Here is a 22407-nt window from a genome sequence, read left to right as displayed (position 1 = left end):
ATGCCTCCAGGGGCATCAGTCCAGAAGAAGGAGGTGCTCTGGGCAGGTAGTCAAGGCTCCATTACTGGAGGCTATGCCACCCTTCTGCAAGTGACCAAAGCTAGTTCTCCCCTCTTGCTGATTAGCTGCCCTCCTGACATGTGGGGGTGAAGGGTCAGTTGGCATCTGTGGTGCCCTCGAACTCTAAGATGCTAGGTTCGTGACAAATGGTGACTGCCTGATCTGGGTGCCCCTGATGCACCAGAGTCAGGGCCAGCAGCGTCAGGGACCTTCTGCTCAGGACCTCGTCCTGACCACCTAGCTGCATCCCTTTGGGCCCATTCTCCTCCCTCTCCTAAATAGTCCACGAGGTTTTCCCATGGCCAGCTTGGCTGCTTAGGAAAGCCTCTTGCCTGGGGACTGTTCCAACGGGGATCCTCAGGCAAGTCCAGAAAATCCCACTCCATCTTTGAAACCAAGCTCTTGGTGATGCAGTTCCCAGGCGCCTTGTCCCCCATCAGCCATGGCCGCCCTGCAGTCAGCGATTCCCTGTGCTCTGTGTCCTCCTACCTTCACCGTCAAGCAGCTTGTTGAGCCCCTTCTCTGGACTCTGGCCGTCCTCAGACTCCACAGCCTGGGAGTGGGGAACTCAAGAGAAGACAAGCATAGAAATCGTTCTCACACCACACAGAATGTGACCTGGGACTCAGAGGGAGAGAGAGATCACTTCTCATTGGGGATCCCAAGAAAGGCTTTATAAGATGTCCACTTGAGGTGGATCTTGATGTTGGGAAGTGTTCTGAGAGGGAGAAGGGCTCGAGTGGGGGTGGGGGAGAAATGCTTCCACAAACGCAAGAAAGTGTTCCTAGACCTCCTGGGCTCACCAACAGCTGGAACTGGACGTGGGCAGCAGTGAGGTGGCCTATGAGCCTGGGACAATGAGTTGTGACTCACTGTTACACAGTCACGTGTTGTAGAGTCAGACTTCCGGGCTTGGAAGAGCGGAAAATGTTTTGGCTTTAGTGCTATCCTTCTGCATCCTTCTGGGGCAACCTCTTACTCCACAGGTGCCATCATCCTGCTTCTTGGGACCTCCTTGCTGTTTTCTCCATGGCCATAGGAAGACTCCTCACTCCTCCCAAAGCCTGACCCTCTGTGTTCCCTTCATCACTCTCCTGGGGTACAGGGATTTGTTTTCTATGCTCTCTTTGGCTTTTTGATGTGAAATGGAATGTTTCTTTCACTGCTACCAGGAAATGCTACCCATATGTGTCCGTTTGCTGTCGCTGTTTAGTTGCTAAGTCGTGTCTGACTCTTTGCAACTGTAGCCCACCAGGCTCCTCTGTCTATGAGATTCTCCAGGCAAGAATACTGGAGTGGGTTGCCATTTCCTTCTCCAGGGGACCTTCTCGGCCCAGGGAGCAAACCCAGGTCTCCTGATTGGCAGGCGGACTCTTTACCACTGAGCGACGTAGGAAGCCCACCCATCCGTGTCTACCCATCTCTAATTCACTTAAACCAGTGGTTCTCAACCAGGGGCAATGTCTCGTGCTCAGTCTCTCTTTCCCTCTCCCCCTCCCCCCTCCCCCCGTCTCTCTCACACACACCACATCCCAGGGACATTTAGCAATGTTGGTAGACATTTGGGGTTGTCACCACTTGGGTGGAAGGGTGATGGCTACTGTCATCTCATGGGCAGAAGCCACGGATGTTGCTAAACCACTTCCTGTGAAGGACAGCCTCCCAACAAAGAATTTTCTGACCCAAAATGTCAATAGGGCTGAGATTGAGAAACGATGGTATAAACCAAGTTGAGGCCCTCAGTCAAAAGCCCATCGGTGCCTGAAAATCAAATTGTGCAGAGATAAATGCCGTAAGAGTTCCTGACCTGACTGCTAAATCAGGACAGGGTTCCCAACTCAGGTCTCCAGTCTCTCTGATTCTAAACTGAATCCCCTGCTGAGAGATCCATTGCTGTTGACTTCAGGGAATTACCACCTTCTTGCAGACTCACCTGTTCCGTGAACCTCCTCATGCCAAGGGTCAATCAGATTCAACTCAGCTTTATTGATCTGAGTTTCCTCTCATTTCTAATCCTTTGTGCCTTTGTTTTCATCAATCTTCTCAAGGAATCTTAAAATTCCTTAATTTTAAGGCTTGTATAATTGTCTGATTCCCTAAGAGAAAGAGCCTTGAATGGGACTTATTGATGCCTCTAACCAGCTGTGTGACCTTGGGAAGGTAATTTAACTTCTCTGAATCTCAGTTTCTCTTTTGCAAAAAGAGAATCATTAAGATGTTTTCAGGCTCTAGAATCCTTAAAATATTTCCTGTCATTTTATATTTCATGTCAGGTCTGGCCTTACATGGGGGTTCTCCCTAAACTGTAAAAGGTCTTCCCTAAACTGTAAAAGGTCTACCCTAAACCGTATCCTGGGGCAAGATTATCAACCCCCAGGCTCTCAAGGTTAATAGTTGAAAACTCACCCAACTAGTGACACATTCATGGCAGAATCTCCTACTGTGAACACGTTCTGTGTTGCAGTCCAAGCGTGAAGTTTAAGGTTGTCTTTTTAAAATCCTGTTTCCTCTTCTGTCCTAAAATGAAGATCACATTGTTAACTTCAAGAAAGAGTCATAGTCTCCTAATTGGCACGAGTTGGGAGTCTGAGAGATGGTCTGCTATTGTCAGACTGTGTGAATCACAACAAACTGTGGAAAACTCTTAAAGAGACGAGAATACCTGACCACCTTACCTGCCTCCTGAGACACCTGTGTGCAGATCAAGAAGCAACAGTGAGAACTAGACGTGGAACAATGCACTGGTTCAAACTCAGGAAAGAGGTACGTCAAGGCTGTATATTATCACCCTGCTTATTTAACTTCTATGCAGAGTATCTATATGAAGTGCTGGGCTGGAGGAATCACAAGCTGGAATCAAGATTGGTGGGAGAAATATCAACAAGCACAGTTATGCGGATTATACCACTCTAATGGCAGAAAGTGAAGAAGAACCAAAGAGCCTCCTGATGAGGGTAAAAGAGAGTGAAAATGTTGGCTTAAAACTCAACATTCAAAAAACTAAGATCATAGCATCCAGTCCCATCACTTCATGACAGATAGGGTAAAGGTGGAAACAGTAACAGATTTTATCTTCTTGGGCTCCAAAATCACTGTGAATGGTGACTGCAGCCATGAAATTCAAAGACGCTTGCTCCTTGGATGGGAAGCTATGACAAACTTAGACAGCATATTAAAAAAGCAGAGACATCACTTTGCCAACAAAGTTCCGTAGAGTCAAAGCTATGGTTTTTCCAGTAGTCATGTAGAGGTCTCAGAGTTGGACCATGAAGAAGGCTGAGTGCCGAAGAATTGATGCCTTTGAACTGTGGTGATGGAGAAGACTCTTGAGAGCCCCTTGGACAGTAAGGAGATCAAACCCATCAATCCTAAAGGAAGTCAACCCTGAATATTCATTGGAAGGACTGTTGCTAAAGCTGAAGCTCCAATACTTTGGCCACCTGATGCAAAGAGCCGACTCATTGGAAAAGGCCCTGATGCTGGGAAAGATTGAGGGCAAGAGGAAAAGGGGACAACAAAGGATGAGATGGTTGGATGGCATCACCGACTCAATGGACATGAGTTTGAGCAAATTCCAGGAGATGGTGAAGGACAGGGAAGCCTGGCGTGCTACAGTCCATGGGGTCGCAAAGAGTCAGACACGACTGAGCAACGGAACAACAGCAACTGCTATTGTCAGAGTAATGAGTTTCAGGAAAGTTTATTTTTCCAAACAGCTGTTATGTTTTTGTGGAAATTCTTTTCCCCATTGCAATGTTTCTTATCAAAGTTGGGGAACTCCCCCAAGTCCTTTCCCACAGTGAGGAGAGCCGACTTTGGGAGAAGGGGGAAGCCACTCCAAACGGGATAATCTGGTGTGGGGAAGCAGACAGCGAGACAGTAAAAAGCTGTAGATCTTCCATGGACCCTCAAATCTTTAGTTACCAAAAATTCACAAAACGCATGGTGAAGTGGTTTGTTTGTCTGGAGCGGGTAGGGGTTTCGTGAAAACCAGTGATGGAGCAAGCATCTCAGCCAGGGTGTCTTGGAGGGGAATAGCGCACAGAGACGCAGGGACACACCAGCAGGCAGGTGCCCAAAGGAGGGTCTCAGTTTGCAGAATCGCAGGGTCCAAGTTGCCACAGGCTCAGAGGCCAGGCTTAACCAGGTGCCCAGGTCTGTGGGCACCTCCAGGAGCCAAGGAGGACGGAGAGCAGCAGGCAGGTGTCAACAGAGAAGACTGTCCCCAGAGCCCCTGCCGTGGGAGCCACCCTGGCTTTTGTGACCTCACAGGAGGCGGGTGGGTGACTCTTCGCTTCAGAGCCTGAGCCCAGATGGACGCCAGAGCCTTCCCCCAGGGCAGGGGCACACGGCCCCTCGGCGAGGGAGCCGGGACATCAGGCAGCTCCATGTAGGTGCACGCTTAGGTCAGGAGGATCCACCATGAAGAAGGGCAAAAGGAAGAAGTCAGAAGCGAGGCGCCGGGGCTCCACCTCCCGGCACGCCAGCTCCGAATCCACCCCGCAGCAGCAGAGCTCAGAGTCCAGTTCCCAGCAGCCTGTCTCCGGATCCAGCCCGCGACCACCCAGCCCCAAGCCCACCTCGCAGCTGCCCAGCTCGGGGTCGGCCCCCCTGATGCCCAATCCAGCGCCCGCCCCGCCGCCCCCCAGCCCAGGGCCCACCACGCAGCAGCCCAGCTCAGGGTGCACCTCACAGCCCAGCAGCAACTCTACCCCCCCGCAGCCTGCACCCCGAGCCCTCCCAGCTCCAGAAGTCAGCCACAGCCACTCGGCTCGGGACGTCGTGTCTCCAGACGCCAACTCCAAAGCATCCTCTCAGTCCAGGAAAGCAGGTGGGCAGCCTTCTTGCTCGAGTGGTTCTAGGCTTTCTGCTGATGGATCCCAGGGCTGCCCCAGAGGCTCATAATTCTTCTAATTGGGTCGTGATGTACTGATAATGTGCAGTACTGATAATTGTGTGGGTGAGGATGAAGGTGAAGGGTTTGGGGTTCATTTTTTTACCCAAGAGACCAGGATTCCTGGGTTTTGTCATTCCTCACCATGTTAAGCCTCTCTAAAGACAGCCACAGGGTATTCAGACAGATTAACATTCACCATGGCTCGGTGGGTAGTACTAGCTCCTTGGGAGCCATACATACCCAAAAAAACACCAAGGCTGCATTAATAGAAGAATCCGGTGAAGGACGAGGAAGGCGGTCATGCTGCTTTACTCTGTCCTCATCAGGCTGTTTGTGGGCGTAAAAGATGCCTAACAATCTAGTCCAAGGGAGATAGTCCAGGTTGGGGAGCTGAGAGGAATCGGGGAGGCAAGAGCCTTCTGGTGTAGGAGACTTGGTTGAGGGAATTGAAGGTTATCTGTCTGTTACCTGGAAGATATGAGTAGATTTGTCCTATGTTGTTCTCAGATGTCCAACTAAGGGCCCATGGATAGGGTTGCCAGATAAAATACAGGCCACCCTGTCAAATTTCAGATAAATAATGTGTGTCCTGAATATTGCATGGGCATCCTATATTTTTGTTTGCTAAATCTGGCAACTCATCCATGGAAAGCACTGTAGAAGGTAGATTTCTGCTCAACTTTAAAAAGTATCCAATGATTAGCTCTGTCTAAAAATAGAATGGCAGTCCAGGGAAAGTGGTCCCCCATCTTCCTGGGTAGCCAGAGTCTGAATGAGCATGGGATTGTGTCAAGAGAACTCGAACAGAGTTCAGGAAGCGGTCTGGTTAATACCATGCTACTAATAATGGTAATAGCGAACATTTATCACTGACATTCGACTCAGCCAAGTGATCTTATTTCACAGTCTTATAAAGGAGATACTAGTATCATCTCCATTTTATGGATGGGGAAACTGAGGCTCAAGCAAGTGTAACAACTGCCTCTCATGCAGCTGCTGGCAGCACTAGGAGGGGAACTTCGGTCTGTTCTGACTTTAGAATCCTCCCTCAACTACAGCAATGATCTTCCAATCCTGAAAGGTTTGGTGGTCTGCCCAGGAGGAAGAACATCCTTTCTGAGCTTCTGGATCCACCTTGAGCCGGTGCCCATGACTCTGTGGTCCTGAGCCCACCACACTCCGAGGGCCACAGCTTTCTCTCTCAGATTGTGTGAACATAAAATAAATGAGAGGAGTAAGGGTGAGTCCTAAATCTAAGCATGGCTGTGACAACAATATATCTGTGGCCAGGAATCAATCCATTAACATATGGAAATGTTTTGAGTATGATACTAAATTTTGTATATGCTATGATCAGAAACATTACTTTGCCCACAAAGGTCCATCTAGTCAAAGCTATGGTTTTTCCAGTAGTCATGTATGGATATGAGAGTTGGACTATAAAGAAAGCTGAGTGCCGAAGAATTGATGCTTTTGAACTGTGGTGTTGGAGAAGACTCTGGAGAGTCCCTTGGACTGCAAGGAGATCCAACCAGTCCATCCTAAAGGAGATCAGTCCTGGGTATTCATTGGAAGGACTGATGTTGAAGCTGAAACTCCAATACTTTGGCCACCTGATGTTCTGACTCATTGAAAAAGATCCTGATGCTGGGAAAGATTGAAGGCGGGAGAAGGGGACAACAGAGGATGAGAGGGTTGGATGGCATCATCGATTCGAGGGACATGAGTTTGAGTAAACTCCGGGAGATGGTGATGGACAGGGAAGCCTGGAGTGCTGCAGTCCAAGGGGTCACAAAGAGTCGGACACGACTGAGCGACTGCACTGATGATCCTCAACCACTGAGATAAACCTTTCTGGATTATGGCCTTGAGGACTGATCTGTAGAACACAAGACTTTCTATTTGCACATCTTTTCATGAATGTGTGTGGCTCACCCCCAGGTTGATGTTCTGTTTGTGGCGGAGGCAAAGCGGGAACTGGTGAGGCTCATCCGTGGTTACAGTGGACACCCACTCTTCTTCTGCCAAAGGAATTGTCTCCCTTGGAGCCAGAGTGGGAAGGAACGTTGGTGATAAGGGACGAGGACCTTTAAATAAAGGATGCCATATTCTAAAATACAAATCTTTTCATATACAGAGAATACTGTAGCTCAAGAAAAAAGAAGTCTTCCACAAAAATGTCTGTAATCAAGAAGATGGACAATTTCAAGCCTCAGTGAGGCTGTGGGGAAGTCAAAACCTTCTCACACTGATGGTGGGAATGTAAAATGGTTAAACTGCCATGGAAAACTGTCCAGGAGTTCCTCAAAGGGTTAAACATGAAGTCGCCGTCTGATCCAGCAATTCCTGATCTGAGTATATACCTAAGAGAATTAAAGACATACATCCACACCAGAGCTAAAACAGCAGCAGTATTCATCACAGCCGAAAAGTGGAAACAGCTCAATGAAAATGATGAATGGGTAACAACACATGGTACATTCGTGCAATGAAATATTAGTTGGCAATAAGAAGGGATGATGGGGACTTCCCTGGTGGTCCAGCCATTAAAAATCAAAATTCCAATGCAGAGGACACAGGTTCCATCCCTGGTCAGGGAAACTAAGATCCCACGTGTCTTGGGGCAACTAAGCCCAGATGCCACAACTACTGAACCTGCATGCTCTGGAGCCCACACACAACTACAGAAGCCCTCCCATCACAACCAAGACCCAGTGCAGCCAAAATCAAAGACATGAGCGATGCTGATACGTGCTGCAACACAGATGAACCCCAGACACATTAGACTAAGTGAGAGAAGGCAGTCTCGAAAAAGCCCACCTATTGTAGGATTCCGTTTATGAAATGTCCACAGTAGACAAATCTATTGCCCAGAACTGCAAGGAGTGGAGAATAGGCAGGGCTACTAATGGGCTTGGGGGAAGATGGAAAAGTTTGGAATTAGTGATGATGGTTGCATACATTCATGAATATATTGAAAGCCACTGAACACTTCAAAGGGGTAAACTTTATGGAATGGATATTGTGTGTCCGGTTTGTTTGTTTTTTTCCCCAGTTTTTTAAAAGGAAAAAAGAAAAATCTTATCTTTAGAATCCCATCCCTCCCCTTTCCAGGAAAAGTTTCTGTCGTGGGCAAGTCTAAGCAGAACGGGTGTTGATCACTGGCTTCTTGGGCTTTAGGGTTGGCAGCTCAGTCAAGAAGCCAAGACAGGGAATTCCCTGGTGATCCAGTGGCTAAGATTCTGAGCTCCCAACATGGGGGTCCTGGGTTCGATCCTTGACCAGGGAACTAGATTCCACATGCCTCAACTAAGAGTTCACATGCTGCAGCTAAAGATCTCACATGCCACAACAATGATCAAAGATCCTGCATGCTGCAACTAAGACCCGGTACAGCCAAATATTATCTTTAAAAATAAAAAAATTAAAAAAAAAAAAAAAGGAAGAGGGAGCCAAGACGGAAGTAGTTACAGGAGGGAATGATCCATCCGGGAGTCCTCTTGTGAAACAGCAGAGGGCGCTGTTTCCAAGTTCCTCTGGGACCTGCCGCTCAGGACAGCAATGGGAGATGAGCTTGGGAAAGGACCTCAAAGACGGTCCACTGGAGTGGCTGTCTTCTGGATGAATCTGTGATCTCCAGAAAAACAGAACGTGGCCGCTCCAGTTGCAGGAATGTCAGTGCCGCCTCTCCTAGGACGGGCAGTCCTCTGCTGCCATCCCTTCCCTCGAATTCCGTGGAAAGAGCCCCCCAAATTGTGTTAGTAATCCTGAGCTGAAGCCGGATTCTTCCATCTCCTTACTATCAGGGCACATCTTTGATATTCGTTGAGCCTCGGTTTCCTTATTTGTAACCTGAGGATAACAATATTCCCCATCCAGGACTGCTGACAATGAGATGCGTTGGACAATGCCGTACAGAGCACTGTCCAGATGTGAGCTATCACATGGGGGTTCTCTGTGTTATTCCCAGGTAGCATGCATTATTTCCCCAAGCAGTCGTTCCTGTCTCCTCTGCACAGGCCGCTGCTCCTCGCGTGGACACCTCCTGCAGCAGGGCGCCCCTCACCTCTCCCCTTCTCTGTCCAGCAGGGCCTCTGATCCGAGTGGGCCCGCGCGCGTTCTGCTCCTGCTCCGTTTGCCCGGGCAGCTCCGCTTGCTGGCGTCGTCTGGGCCTCTGCCACAGCCGCATCTTTGATGTCCTTCTGCCTCGGGCCTGGCCAACCATGTCAGGGACAGGATTCCCAAACCTCCTCACCTTCTACAGGTTCTGCAGCCCCTGGGGGGTGCTGGATCTTGGGCCCGCTTCGTATTTGCAGTCCTATGGACAGAGGAGCCTGGCAGGCTGTGGTCCCCAGGGTCGCAAAGAGTCAGACACGACTAAAGCAACTGAGCACGCACACACGTGCACTCAGGCTTCACTGGGGACTCCAGAGCCCAGAGGAAAGCTGCTTCCTCGGGTGGGGCTTCTGGCCTTTTCTGCCTGGACCCACTTGCACAGAGGGGTGCCAGTTTTCTCCTCTGGGGTTCATTCTTCTTTGCTTCAGAACACACTCTCCCACAGCCCCACGTCACAAGCTCCCTGTCACTCAGAAGCTCGGTGATTAAACGCTCTGTCAGGCCACCGCCTCCTTCCGTGGCCTGTGCCATGCGCAAAAGCTTCCCGTTCTCGACCCGCATGTGAACTTCCCCCAGAATTTAGAGATACCTGTGAATGTAAGTTACGTACCCCTTTTGAGAGGAAGTCCTCCCCCTCCTTCAACAGGTTTCAGGTTATTCCTGGCAGCCCCACAGGGGTCTGTCCCTGACCCAGTGGCCCCCACCGCCTCACCCTTCTCTTCCTCTCCCACGAAGCCCCCAGGTGGCTGCCACTTCCCCTCGTGGGAAGACACCTGTCCAGGGAACTCCTCCAGTGGCTTTTGCAGTGGCGCAGGGCTACGTACGGAGAAGGCAATGGCACCCCACTCCAGTACTCTTGCCTGGAAAATCCCATGGGCGGAGGAGCCTGGTGGGCTGCAGTCCATGGGGTCGTGAAGAGTAGGACATGACCGAGCGACTTCCCCTTCACTTTTCACTTTCATGCATTGGAGAAGGAAATGGCAACCCACTCCAGTGTTCTTGCCTGGAGAATCCCAGGGACGGGGGAGCCTGGTGGGCTGCCATCTATGGGGTCGCACAGAGTCAGACACGACTGAAGCAACTTAGCAGCAGCAGCAGCAGCAGGGCTACGTACAAGGGCTGGAGCGGAACCTCCACCTCCCCCCAGCTCTGGAAGCCAGGGCAACCCCACTTATACTCAGATCTCACACACGTCCAACAGGAGACGTCTTCCATCTGGGCATCACCCACCCTAAAGCAGAGCCCACCCACCCCCATCTCCATTCTACTCCTCTTCCCAGCCCCTCCCCCACCAACTCCCCTCTCTTGTACATTCTTGAAAATCAGCATCTCTCAGCCTTGTGAAGTGAGGCAAACAGATACCCAGGTGTGTTGGGAGAACACGCCAGAGCTAAAATGCTCTGCTACCTGGTAAGTCCTGGCTAGGAAGGGCCTTCCCCCCATCCATTGCCATGATCAGCTGTCTTTCCACTCAGTACATTCATCCATCTGGTGCCAAGGAGCACCATGGATTCACAAACCACCAAGTAGGAAAACCTCCTCTGCGTAGGATGCTAGGCACAGTGAGGGAAACCAGAACAGGGAACTGTACCCTTAAAAATTGTGCCGTCCACATGGTATCTGATTCGTGCTCCTTCCGTGGCCACCAGACCAAGGGGGAAGACCTGCCTTTCCTCCCCTCAAGGCCAGGGCCCTAGCTGCCCACTTCCTTTGCCCCAGGGACCGGTTCTTCACTCATCTTTCTGTTTATGAGATTGCCCTTGGCCTCAGCAGGTCATGGGCTTCCCTGGTGGCTAAGCTGGTAAAGCATTCACCTGCAATGCGGGAGACCTGGGTTCGACCCCTGGTTTGGGAAGATCCCCTGGAGAAGGAAATGGCATCCCACTCCAGTACTCTTGACTGGAACATCCCATGGGTGGAGGAGCCTGGTAGGCTAAAGTCCATGGGGTCGCAAAGAGTCAGACACAACTGAGGGATTTTCACTTTCCTCATACTTACAAGCAGCATCGTACACTTTCCTTTCCCACCCGCTTTGTGGAGGTGTAATATGTTGCCTAATCTCCAGAACAGAACTACGTGGTAGGACTCCTCCACAGGGGGGTTGTGAGGCTTGAGGAGGACACTGGGTGGGAGGGAGGTGTTTAGCACAGGGCCTGGCACATGGCGGCCTTAAACACCTTGTCATCTTCTCTCTGAGTGTCCAGGGGAGCTGGCATCCCAGGCCAGCCCATCCCTGGATCCTGGAGGGAGTCTTGTGGTAGAGCGTTATGGAAAGAGGTGAAAAGAGCTGTGTTCCCTTCAGAGGAGGACCTTTAGCGGGGAGATGGGTGTTCCTGTGAGCCTCATGTTTTCCACTTTCCCCTGCCTAGGGATGAGCACTAAAGCCCAGCTGCCCCCAACCCATGGGTTCTCTGCTTTGCTCTGCAGAAGACCTTCAAGAAAACATTCCACTCATCGTAATTCGCGTGCTCCGAGCCCTCGGAACTGTTGCTGTGGCTCTGGGAGCCCTAGGAGCTGCCTACTACATCCTTGAATCCTTGTGAACAAGTCCCCAGGCCCACAGTCCGGCAGGTGCGTGGACCCCTTTCATGCCTGTGGCCCTTTGCAGAGTGATCCTCAAGCCCATCGACTCGCCAGCCCTGTAGCATGGGGAGCAGCTGTCCCTTCTCTGAAAGGAGGAGGTCTTTATTGGGGCACCAAGACCCCCAGCCTTTCAGGGGAAACTTGAGAGTGAGAGACTCATTTCTGGCCTCAGGGCCTACTGGCGTGGCTCTCTCGGGCAGCCCTGGATACCCATGGACAATGCTAGACCCGTTGTTGGGATCGTCAAAACAGAGATTTCCCTGTTCCCTGCTGACCTGGGGGTGGTTCCCCTCCTCACAGACACCAGCTAGGAGGAGACAGGAGAGGTGAGCCAGGGGGTCCTACACCTCTTGGAGCTTTTCCTCCGAGCTTTCTCCCTGCGGTTCCCGCTGTTTCCAGCCCTTCTTTTCCTCTGTGAACTTCGTGTTCCACAGAAACCTTCTCCAGTCTTTTAAACCACTGTTCTCTCCAGCCTATTCCATCCTGTACTGTGGATGATTTTTACGTACATAGGTGGCCTGTCTCCACGTTCTAGTACAAGATCCCTGAGGGCAGGGAGCCTGCCTTATGCAACATCTTGGATCCTCCCCTGTCTCAGGCTGGGCTCCCTAGTAGCAGAGCCTGAGACAAGGATTTGGGTGCATGGGATTTAGTGAGGGAAAAAGAGTGAGGGAGGCTAGAGAGGGAGGGGACGGAGCAAAGCAACGATGAGGTCTCAGCTGAGATCCACTTAGCCCAGTCCAGGCAGGTCTGGAGGTTGAATGACACCCAGAGGGGGTCTAGCTTTGAGGCAAGAGGGTTGGCCTTTCTTGTTCTTCTGTGAGTCAGTCATTAGCTACTGGGAGAGGTTGGGAGTGCGTGTCTTTGCGAAAACGTGGCTCACGTTTGGGTGAGGACAAGTTCCTGGGGAAGGAGGCAGCTCTGGGCTGTCAGCAGACAGTGTTCATAATTCACAGGACTGGGCAGTAGATGTGCAAGCCCACAAAGAGGATCTGAGCAGGCACTGAGAGCACCTTTAATTATCAGTTCAGTTGCTCAGTCGTGCCTGACTCTTTGCAACCCCATGGACTGCAGCACGCCAGGCCTCCCTGTCCATCACCAGCTCTCTGAGCTTGTTCAAACCCATGTCCATTGAGTCGGTGATGCCATCCAACCATCTCATCCTCTGTCATCCCCTTCTCTTCCTGCCTATAATTATCCCCATTGTCAAATTCATGTGCCGTGAAAGCTTAATAAGTGATGAAGGGGAGGAAAAGGGGAGGTGGTAATGGGAACTTTTTTTCTTTTTTTAAACAACTTTTTTATTTTATATTGGAATATAGTTGATTAACAATAGTTACTTTCAGGTGGTTAGTTTCAGGTGAACAGCAAAGGGACTCAGTCATACATATACATGTATCCATTCTCCCCCAGACTCCCCTCCCACCCAGGCTGCCACATAACACTGAGCAGAGTTCCCTGTGCTGTGCAGTAGGTCCTCATTGGTTATCCATTTTAAATGTAGCAGTGTGTACATGTCCATCCCAAACTCCCTAACTGTCCCTTCCCACATCCTTCCTCGATGGCAACCAGTCCCAGACCTCTAGCAGCCACAGCAGGGTGTGTGGTGGGAATAGATGCTCAAAAGCCCAACCCAGAAAATAAGCTCCAGGGAGAGCTCACCATCTCCTCAAAGGCTCTGCTGCCTGATCATGGGACCATTCATAAAAGAGCAGAGAAGTACCTTAAGCTTTGCAAAATTCCACAGCAGCTGAGATCCCCAGTTTCCTCATCTGTAAACAGGAAACATCACAAAACCTTCCTCTTGAGATGGTTGCGAGCATGAGACGGGGTGCTTAGAGGGCAGAGAGCTGGCCAGGAGTCTTGTTACTGTTACCATCTTGGAGATAGTTGGGAAGGTGCTGGCTTTGGAGTTAGAGCCGACGGTTCTAGTCTGGCCTCCGCTCCCAAGTCGCTGGGTGTTCGGGCCCATATTACTTAACTTCTGTGAGAGTTGGTGTCATCTCTAAAGTGGGGAGAATAACAGCACGTTCAAGGGCAGTGGTTGTGAGGATCAACTAAGGGATGTACAGCCCTCAGGGGCTGCTCACGGGCTGGGTAGATGGTGTGTTGTGCTGAGTCATTTCAGTTGTGTCTGACTCTTTGCGACCCTATGGACCATAGCCCGCCAGGCTCCTCTGCCCATGGGATTCTCCAGGCAAGAATACTTGAGTGGGTTGCCATGCCCTCCTCCAGGGGATCTTCCCAACCCAAGAACTGAGCCAGCGTCTCTTACATCTCCTGCACTGGCAGGCTGGTTCTTTATCACTAACGCCACCTGGGAGGCCCTGGGTAAGATGGTAGTGACGGGCGTTTGAAGATGGTGCCTGAGCTAAAGCGTTTCATCTTAGAATCTCCTTCCGGCAGCACCCATGGGTGTGAGCTTGGGCAGGAAACCTTGGGATCAGATCCCCATTCTACCCCCAGTATTTCTGGGGCCTGGACAAGTTTTTTAACTCCTGATGCTTCATTTTCTTGCTCAGTGCAGATAATAATAGTACAGCCCACATTAAGTAGGGGACGAGGTGAAAAATGAGTGTAAAACACAGTGCAGGGTCTGGCACAAAAAAAGACCTCAACGCAGTGGCTACATCATCACCATCATTTTTAACTCAGTAGTCCCCAAATTTTATTGACCTTTGAAAGCTATAATATAATTTATTTTACAAAATTTGTAGAGTAGTATTACAGAGAAGGCACCCCACTACAGTACTCTTGCCTGGAAAATCCCATGGGCGGAGGAACCTGGTGGGCTGCAGTCCATGGGGTCGCAAAGAATCGGACATGACTGAGCAACTTCACTTTCACTTTTCACTTTCATGCATTGGAGAAGGAAATGGCAACCCACTCCAGTGTTCTTGCCTGGAAAATCCCAGGGATGGCGGAGCCTGGTAGGCTGCCGTCTATGGGGTCACACAGAGTCGGACACGACTGAAGCTACTTAGCAGCAGCAGCAGCAGCAGCAGAGTAGTATTAACCTACAATGCTCCATTAGTTACAGTGCACAACATAGTGATTCTATGCATTACAAAATGATTGCCACCAACACTATAGTTTTATTAAAACCTAAAATTGTTAACATTAGTAGATGAGAAATTTGTAAACTAGAAGTCAGAATATAGTCAAGCTATGTTTTACAGCTGATCACTTATTTTCTTTTAATTAGCTTCCTTTTTAGCTTAAATGCAATTATCTTCAGTTCAGTTCAATTCAGTCACTCAGTCATGTCCGACTCTTTGCGACCCAATGGACTGCAGCACACCAGGCTTCCCTGTCCATCACCAACTCCCGGAGTTTACTCAAATTCATGTCCACTGAGTCGTCGATACCATCCAACCATCTCATCCTCTGTCATCCCCCTCTCTTCCTGCCTTCAGTCTTTCCCAGCATCAGGGTCTTTTCAGATGAGTCAGTTCTTCATACGGAGAAGGCAATGACAACCCACTTCAGTACTCTTGCCTGGAAAATCCCATGGATGGAGGAGCCTGGTAGGCTGCAGTCCATGGGGTTGCGAAGAGTCAGACACGACTGTGCAACTTCTCTTTCACTTTTCACTTTCATGCATTGGAGAAGGAAATGGCAACCCACTCCAGTGTTCTTGCCTGGAGAATCCCAGGGACGGTGGAGCCTGGTGGGCTGCCATCTATGGGGTTGCACAGAGTCAGATACAACTGAAGCTACTTAGCAGCAGCAGCAGCAGCAGCAGTTCTTCGTATCAGGTGGCCAAAGTGTTGGAGTTTCAGCTTTAGCATCAGTCCTTCCAATAAATATTCAAGACTCATTTCCTTTAGGATGGACTGGTTGGATCTCCTTGCAGTCCAAGGGACTCTCAAGACTCTTCTGCAACACCACAGTTCAAAAGCATCAATTCTTCGCCACTCAGCTTTCTTTACTGTCCAACTCACATCCATACATGACTACTGGAAAAACCATAGCTTTGACTAGACAGACCTTTGTTGGCAAATTAATGTCTCTGCTTTTTAATATGCTATCTAGGTGGTCATAACTTTCCTTTCAAGGAGCAAGCGTCTTTTAATTTCATGGCTGCAGTCACCATCTGCAGTGATTTTGGAGCCAAAAAAAAAAAAAAGTCTGACACTGTTTCCACTGTTTCCCCATCTATTTGCTATGAATTGATGGGATCAGATGCTATGATCTTAGTTTCCTGAATGTTGAATTTTAAGCCAGCTTTTTCACTCTCCTCTTTCACTTTCATCAAGAGACTCTTTAGTTTTTCTTCGCTTTCTGCTGTAAGGATGGTGTCATCTGCATATCTAAGCTTATTGATCTTTCTCCTGGCAATCTTGATTCCAGTTTGTGCTTCATCCAGCCCAGCATTTCCCATGATGTACTCTGCATATAAGTTAAATAAGCAAGGTGACAATATACAGCCTTGATGTACTCCTTTTCCTATTTGGAACCAGTCTGTTGTTCCATGTCCAGTTCTAACTGTTGCTTCCTGACCTGCATACAGGTTTCTCGAGAGGCAGGTCAGGTGGTCTGGTATTCCCATCTCTTTCAGAATTTTCCACAGTTGATTGTGATCCACACAGTCAAAGGCTTTGGCATAGTCAAGAAAGCAAAAATAGATGTTGTTCTGGAACTCTCTTGCTTTTTCCATGATCCAGCAGATGTTGGCAATTTGATCTCTGGTTCCTCTGCTTTTTCTAAAACCAGCTTGAACATGTGGAAGTTCACAGTTCACATATTGCTGAAGCCTGGCTTGGAGAATTTTGAGCATTATTTTACTAGCATGTGAGATGAGTGCAATTGTGCAGTACTTTGAGCATTCTTTGGCATGGCCTTTCTTTGGGACTGGAATGAAAACTAACCATTTCCAGTCCTGTGGCCACTGCTGAGTTTTCCAAATTATCTTCAAATGGGCCATAAATGCAAAATCCTATGCTTTGTCATTAAAAGATTCACAGGAAATAGAAACACTATAAAAATGAAATGTCCCGGAATTCTGGCTGACGGGGTGCCTGAAAAAAATCTCAACTTTGATATCAGTGTCCCGTGTGTTCAAAGATACTTGACAAGTGCTGGGTGTTAAGACTAGCCAGCTCCACACCGAGATCCTCTTTAACCAGAGGGTTGAAAGACCACAGGAATAGGTAGTGATTCCACATTATTGACTGTGGTGTCCAGTGCCGCTCAGCGTGTCTATGGTCCACGAGGGGTGTGTGTCCAGCCCTGAGCCCTGGGGGATGGGGAGATGATGGGAGGAGAGACAGGAAGAGGGGAAGTGAAGGGGGGCGCAGATTGCGGGTTGAATGGAGAGGAGGAGAAGGGAGGAAGGAGTGGATTGGAAACCTGCCCTGCCAGGACTAGGTCACCTCCCTGGGACTAACTGAGAGTTTGCATTGGTGGCAAAGTTAACAAGCCTCCCCAGAGACTGAATCCAGGCTACACTCCAGCCCTAAAGCTGTGTGTATGTTGCCGGCGGGGGTCCAGTTGGCAGGTGGGGTTTGTTTTGGGACCCCAGCATCACTGCCATCACTTTCAAACCACGCAGTGTGCCAACATCACACAGTTCTGCCTCTTTTTTCTGTTCTGAGTGGTGACTCCCCTGTCTCCCTAGGGCAGGCCCCTTTCCCAACACAGAGTTAGGACAGATGGGTCCTCCCAGGGACAGACAGACCCTCTGTCCTCGGTCCCATGGTTTCCCTGGAGAAGAGGGAGACTATGCCAGCGCCCCTGCCCGTGTAGTGGCCTGAGACAGAGCCCTTCCCAAGCCCCAGAGCCCATGCCTGGTGATCGTGAGGAGAGGGTGCTGCCTCTCCAGACCCTCTGCTTCTGTCAAATTGCTCTTCTGGTGACTGTTTGGGAACCAGTGTTGAGATCCACGCTCACTGGCATCCGGTTGCTTGACATGTGTTTCAAATGACCTCACTTCCAGTCTTGCTTCTGTCAGGGCCAGGCTGTGATGTAAACTCCCCCATCATTCAGTGGATGCTGAGGGTTCTGACGGTTGGATGCAGGTATCACCAGTAGGGGGCAGGGAAGCATTTTCTGGAAGCCGAGAACTAATAGCCACTGGTGGCCACGGTATCTCCCACCTGGCTCCCCAGTGTCCCCCCCACACCCCTCCCTCATGTAGCTATGCAAGTGGGTCAGCTGGGCTGTCACACATCAGTACTGACCATGTGCCCAGCACCATACCAGGTGCTGTGAGACGTGACGATGCAGTAGGGCGTGGACAGCCAAGTCCACCAACGGGCCGAGGCTAGACTCGGGACTCTGAGGTCTGGTAAAGTCTGTGGATCTAGGCCAGCCAATGTCCCCAGGCGAAGAGATCAGAGGCGACAATTCAGATGGAGGCCCACACACTTACCTGCCGTCCAAGCTAGAAGGCGGCAGAGTCCACATGGTGGGGAGTGTTTGGTAATTAAATAATGCATTCATTCATTCGATATTTCCTGGGCACCTACCTTGTGCTATAGGAGTAAACCAGGCCAGACAAGAGCTCTCCTCGGGGAGCCTACATTCTAGTGGATGCTGGCAGACTGTGGACAAGTCAGAGAATAAACAGGATCACTTGATTTGGTGGTAAATGTTGTCAAGGAAATAAGGTGGATCTGACAAAGAGCAGAGAGAGGTGGGGTGAGCAGGAGGGGCCGCTGCCAGAGCCTGGCTGCTCTGCAAAGACCTCTCTGAACTGAGGTGCATTTGGCAGAAGGAGCCAGACCATGCGGATCTGAGGAAAGAGCATTCTGTGCAGAAGGAACAGCAAGCCCTACAGCCCTGAAGCAGGAAAGACTCTTAATGTTAAGTTTTAGGGCCAGAGAAGAAGCCAGTATGGCTAAGAGTTAGGGGTCAGGATGCCACTTTAGGGGAGACCAAGGTCAGGCAAGGTCTTGGAGTTTCCATTGTGTTCTAGATGTGGTAGACAGCCCCTGCTACAGAGCAACAGCAAATCCTTACTTAAGCACACTTCTGGGCACTTTACATTTATTGCGTGCATGCTAAGTTGCTTCAGTCATGTCCAACTCTGTGCAACCCTATGGACTGCAGCCAGCCAGACTCCTCTGTGCATGGGATTCTCCAGGCAAGAATACTGAAGTGGGTTGCCATTTCCTCCTCCAAGGGGGTCTTCCCAACCCAGGAATCGAACCCAAGTCTCTATGTCTCCTGCATTGGCAGGCGAGGACTTTACCACTAGCGCCACCTGGGTTGACCAAAAGGATCATTCGAGATTTTCTGTAACAGTATGAAAAACCTCAAACGTTTTGGCCAACCCAATATTAACTCATGCATCCTCCTCTCAAAGGGGAATATCTCAAGCTCCTGGTTTTGATTTCAAAACAATCACAGTATCTATTGGGTAAAGAATGGGAATGGAGGAGGAAGACCAGGCAGGACTCACTTGCACTGGTCTAGACAGGCGAAGACAGTGCTTGAACCAAGGTGATGGCTGTGGAGGGATAAGTGAACAGGTAGTGTGGGCTTCCCTGGTGGCTCAGACGGTAAAGCATCTGCCTGCAATGCAGGAGACCCGGGTTCGATCCCAGGGTCGGGAAGATCCTGTGGAGAAGGAAATGGCAACCCACTCCAGTCCTCTTGCCTGGAAAATCCCATGGATGGAGGAGCCTGTAGGTTACAGTCCATGGAGTCGAAAAGAGTCAGACACAACTGAGCGATTTCACTTGGCTTCACTTGACAGTGTGGGAATTGAACTAGCAAGTGTGGCTGGTAGACTGGATGAAACAAGGAGGAAAAGGGAAGCCTCAAAATTGACTCTAAGAGGATGAAGGCACAAGGGATAGAAATCAAGAGTTCTGTTTTACTGTTATTTTTGCTGGACAGCCAAGTGGAGATGTCAAGTAGGTAAAAGGATAGAGGGAGCTCGCAGGAAAGGACGGGTCTTAGCTGTGAACACAAGGATCATTAGCAATAGCTGGTGTAGGAAAGATGGATAGAGCAGAGGGCCAACGTGGAGAAGTCCGATAGTGAAGGGAGACCCTGCGGAATAGACACCTGCTCCTGGTCTTCTCTGGGTCTAGGTGGGCACCTGGGATCTCAGGAGGTTTCCAGAGGTAAGGAAAGCAGGCAGGGTCAGGTCAACAAGTGTCCACACTTGGAAAGGTCACAGAGATGTATCTCAGTGGGAGGAGCTGGTGAGCTGTGACCTCTGGTGGTAAGGCTCCAGTTGCTTGTCTCTGCTTGTTCTCCTGTTCCCTGACAAATGTGGACAGACAGACGTTCGCTTCCCCAACCTGTTGCAGGACCCATCCCTATTCATGTAGTGAACAGTGGGAGGACCCTGAACCAGCACTGGGGTTTGAGTCTCATTGCCTCTAGATTGGATGGGCCGACTCTGGTGCTCATGGAGCCCCCACTTGCCAGGCATCTTGTTGCTCAGCAGCTGCGCTCCATGCAGACCCTTTCAAGTACAAAGAGTTTTCACTGCTTCGAGATAAAATTTCTTAGCTTGACAGCTGAACGAAGGTTACCTACCTCTCTCATGTGGTTAAATCCTGGGACGTGTTCTACCAATGGCATCACTCTGACGCCTCTCTTTTTAACTCAGCTGTAAAATCAAAGTGGGATCTGGTAGGTTTCCAAATGCCCACAAGGCCTTTTACGACTTGATTTACAAGTGGATTATGAGTTAGGTTACTTGGTGCCGCCAATTTCAGAGAATCCAGTTCAAAATGATACTAAGGAGATTATCTCACATAACAGCAGGACAGCCGGCAAGTGTCTGAGCTGGTTAACTCAACGGTGTCATCAGACACCTGGGGACTTTTCCAGCTTCCGGCTCTGACACCCTTAGCACTGGGCTGGCTAGTTCCCCTCCTGGGCAGATGGCTGCAGGAGCTCTCAGAATTGTATCCTCATACCTTAAAAAGCTAGGTGGCGCTGGTAGTAAAGAACCCGCCGGCCAATGCAGGAGACCTAAGAGATGCAGGTTCCATCCCTGGCTGGGGAAGATCCCGTGGAGAAGGGCGTGGCAACCCACTCCTGTATTCTTGCCTGAAGAATCCCATGGACAGAGGAGCCTGGCGGGCTACAGTCCATAGGTTCACAGAGTCAGACACAACTGAAGCGACAGCACGCATGCACACCCTGACAGCCAGAAGCAAGGGAAAAGGCCACCTCCCCTTGGGTCTCTTCTTGAGTTTAGAATCTGTTCCCAGGAATACTCCTGGAATACTTGCTCCCTCATTGGGGGTGACAAGCCCCTGCACTGGGTCTCCTGCTCCTTCTTAAGCAAATTAATAGCATGGTGGGGTGAATTTTCGTGACTGGATTAGACCGGTCTAGATGTCCTCCACACCCTGCCCCTACGGACAAGGGGGGACAAGGAAGGACAAGGAAGGGCGTAGCCAGCCAAAGGAGGCCCCGGCCAGGAAAGCAGACGTGACAGTGGATACGGGAGAAGCAGACAGCAGCACCGACTATGGCGGGCAAGAGCGTTTTAAGAAGGTGATATGTGAGGCAGTGCAGGATGAACGGCCAAGTGCAGACCTGTTGGCCTGGAGACCTCTCTGACTTCAGTATTTCAGCCACTGAAAGCCACCCTGAGGACGCGTGAATCAGTGCGCATGCGCGTGTCGGTGGTTGGCGGAGGGATGAATTATGGGGTTTTGCTGAGTCATCCTGCGCTTCAGAGACTCAGCGCTTAGACCTTCTAAGAGGGAGATGGGCAGTTGGGTGTCCTCACCCTGGAGAGTGAGGAGCCCTATGATGACAGTGGCAAAGCCTCCTCTCAAGGGAAAGAAGTTTCCAGAACTTTCTTTCCAAAAGCTTGGTGAGCCGCTCTCGCTGCGTCCCACCAGTGAATGACGCAGCACTGAAATCAATCAGCTGCTTTCCCCTCTCCTTTTGGACACTGCGTATAGTAAAACCACCACAGCCTTCCATCTGGGGGGAGAGAAGCCCCATCTTAGCTGCTGGGGGCCCAGGGGACAGGGAGAGGAAACAGAAGTTGCCAACGATGGCCCAAGCCCAGTTCCTGCCAGGCATTTTGCATAAGCTCGTTACAGCCTGAAGGGAAAAAAACAAAGTCTCTGTGAGTTTGGACAAAAGGAAGAGGGAAGGTGATGAGTGGAAGAAATTTTAATCCTAAATTATTTGTTTTCGCACAGGAGGATCTTAGCTGCTAAACCCTCACCCTGAGGCCATAAAACTGGAAAGCCACCAGAACTCTGGGGTCACAGAGTGTTGTCTAAGCTAATGGTTCTGTCCTTATTTTTCTTACAGATCCAGTTTTCCATCAAGGATCTCTCTTGTCACCAAAATAGAACAAAACCAAAAAAACCAAAAAAATTTAAAAAAAGAGTTCTGTTTCTTTAGTGTATTTTACCTAGAGACACAAAAGTTGGTCTTAGCAAATGGGTAGGGAAATGTGAGGGTCCTGGTGACTTTGTGAGCACCCCCAGGTAAACCAAGTTGGAATCCTGCCCTTCCTGTTGAGGGCCACAGACCCAAGGGAGGCAACTTTCTCTGCACACACTCACAGAAGAAACGATTTCAGATTTTCCTATTCTAAATGCAGGAATTAGGCAACTTAATTCAGTACCTAAGGTAAACTAGTCAACGGGCACTAGTATCCACCACCAGAAAACTCTGTCCCTGGGAAGTGGCTTCATTCAGCTTCGCCTGGGATGGGGGAAGTTCAGAGCCTGTCGAGGTGCGGCTCGCAGCCTTGTGGTTTGTCCGGTGACGTAGCTGTACCCAGTCAGTGCCTGGTGGGTCTGGACATCTAG

At 50.1% G+C, this 22407-nt stretch overlaps 1 protein-coding gene across 1 annotated transcript; it reads left to right on the top strand.

Moving 5' to 3' along the window:
• The first annotated feature begins 4482 nt into the window (after positions 1-4482).
• SPATA3 (spermatogenesis associated 3) lies at positions 4483-21974 on the top strand. Its single transcript, XM_040228131.1, has 5 exons — positions 4483-4661; positions 4764-4891; positions 9047-9221; positions 11501-11644; positions 21902-21974. Exons 1-4 carry the CDS (start codon positions 4483-4485, stop codon positions 11604-11606), a joined length of 588 nt encoding a protein of 195 aa, XP_040084065.1. The 3' UTR covers positions 11607-11644; positions 21902-21974.
• The last annotated feature ends 433 nt before the right edge of the window (positions 21975-22407 follow it).

Source organism: Oryx dammah, unplaced genomic scaffold, assembly GCF_014754425.2.
Source record: "Oryx dammah isolate SB20612 unplaced genomic scaffold, SCBI_Odam_1.1 HiC_scaffold_27, whole genome shotgun sequence".
NCBI classification, from domain to species: domain Eukaryota; kingdom Metazoa; phylum Chordata; class Mammalia; order Artiodactyla; family Bovidae; genus Oryx; species Oryx dammah.
This window is presented reverse-complemented; position numbering and strand designations above follow the sequence as displayed.

Coding starts and splice junctions, on each gene's coding strand:
- SPATA3 (XM_040228131.1), top strand. CDS start 4,483: ATGAAGAAGGGCAAAAGGAAGAAGTCAGAAGCGAGGCGCCGGGGCTCC. Junction 4,892..9,046: donor CTCTCAGTCCAGGAAAGCAG/GTGGGCAGCCTT, acceptor TCTGTCCAGCAG/GGCCTCTGATCCGAGTGGGC. Junction 9,222..11,500: donor AACCTCCTCACCTTCTACAG/GTTCTGCAGCCC, acceptor TTTGCTCTGCAG/AAGACCTTCAAGAAAACATT.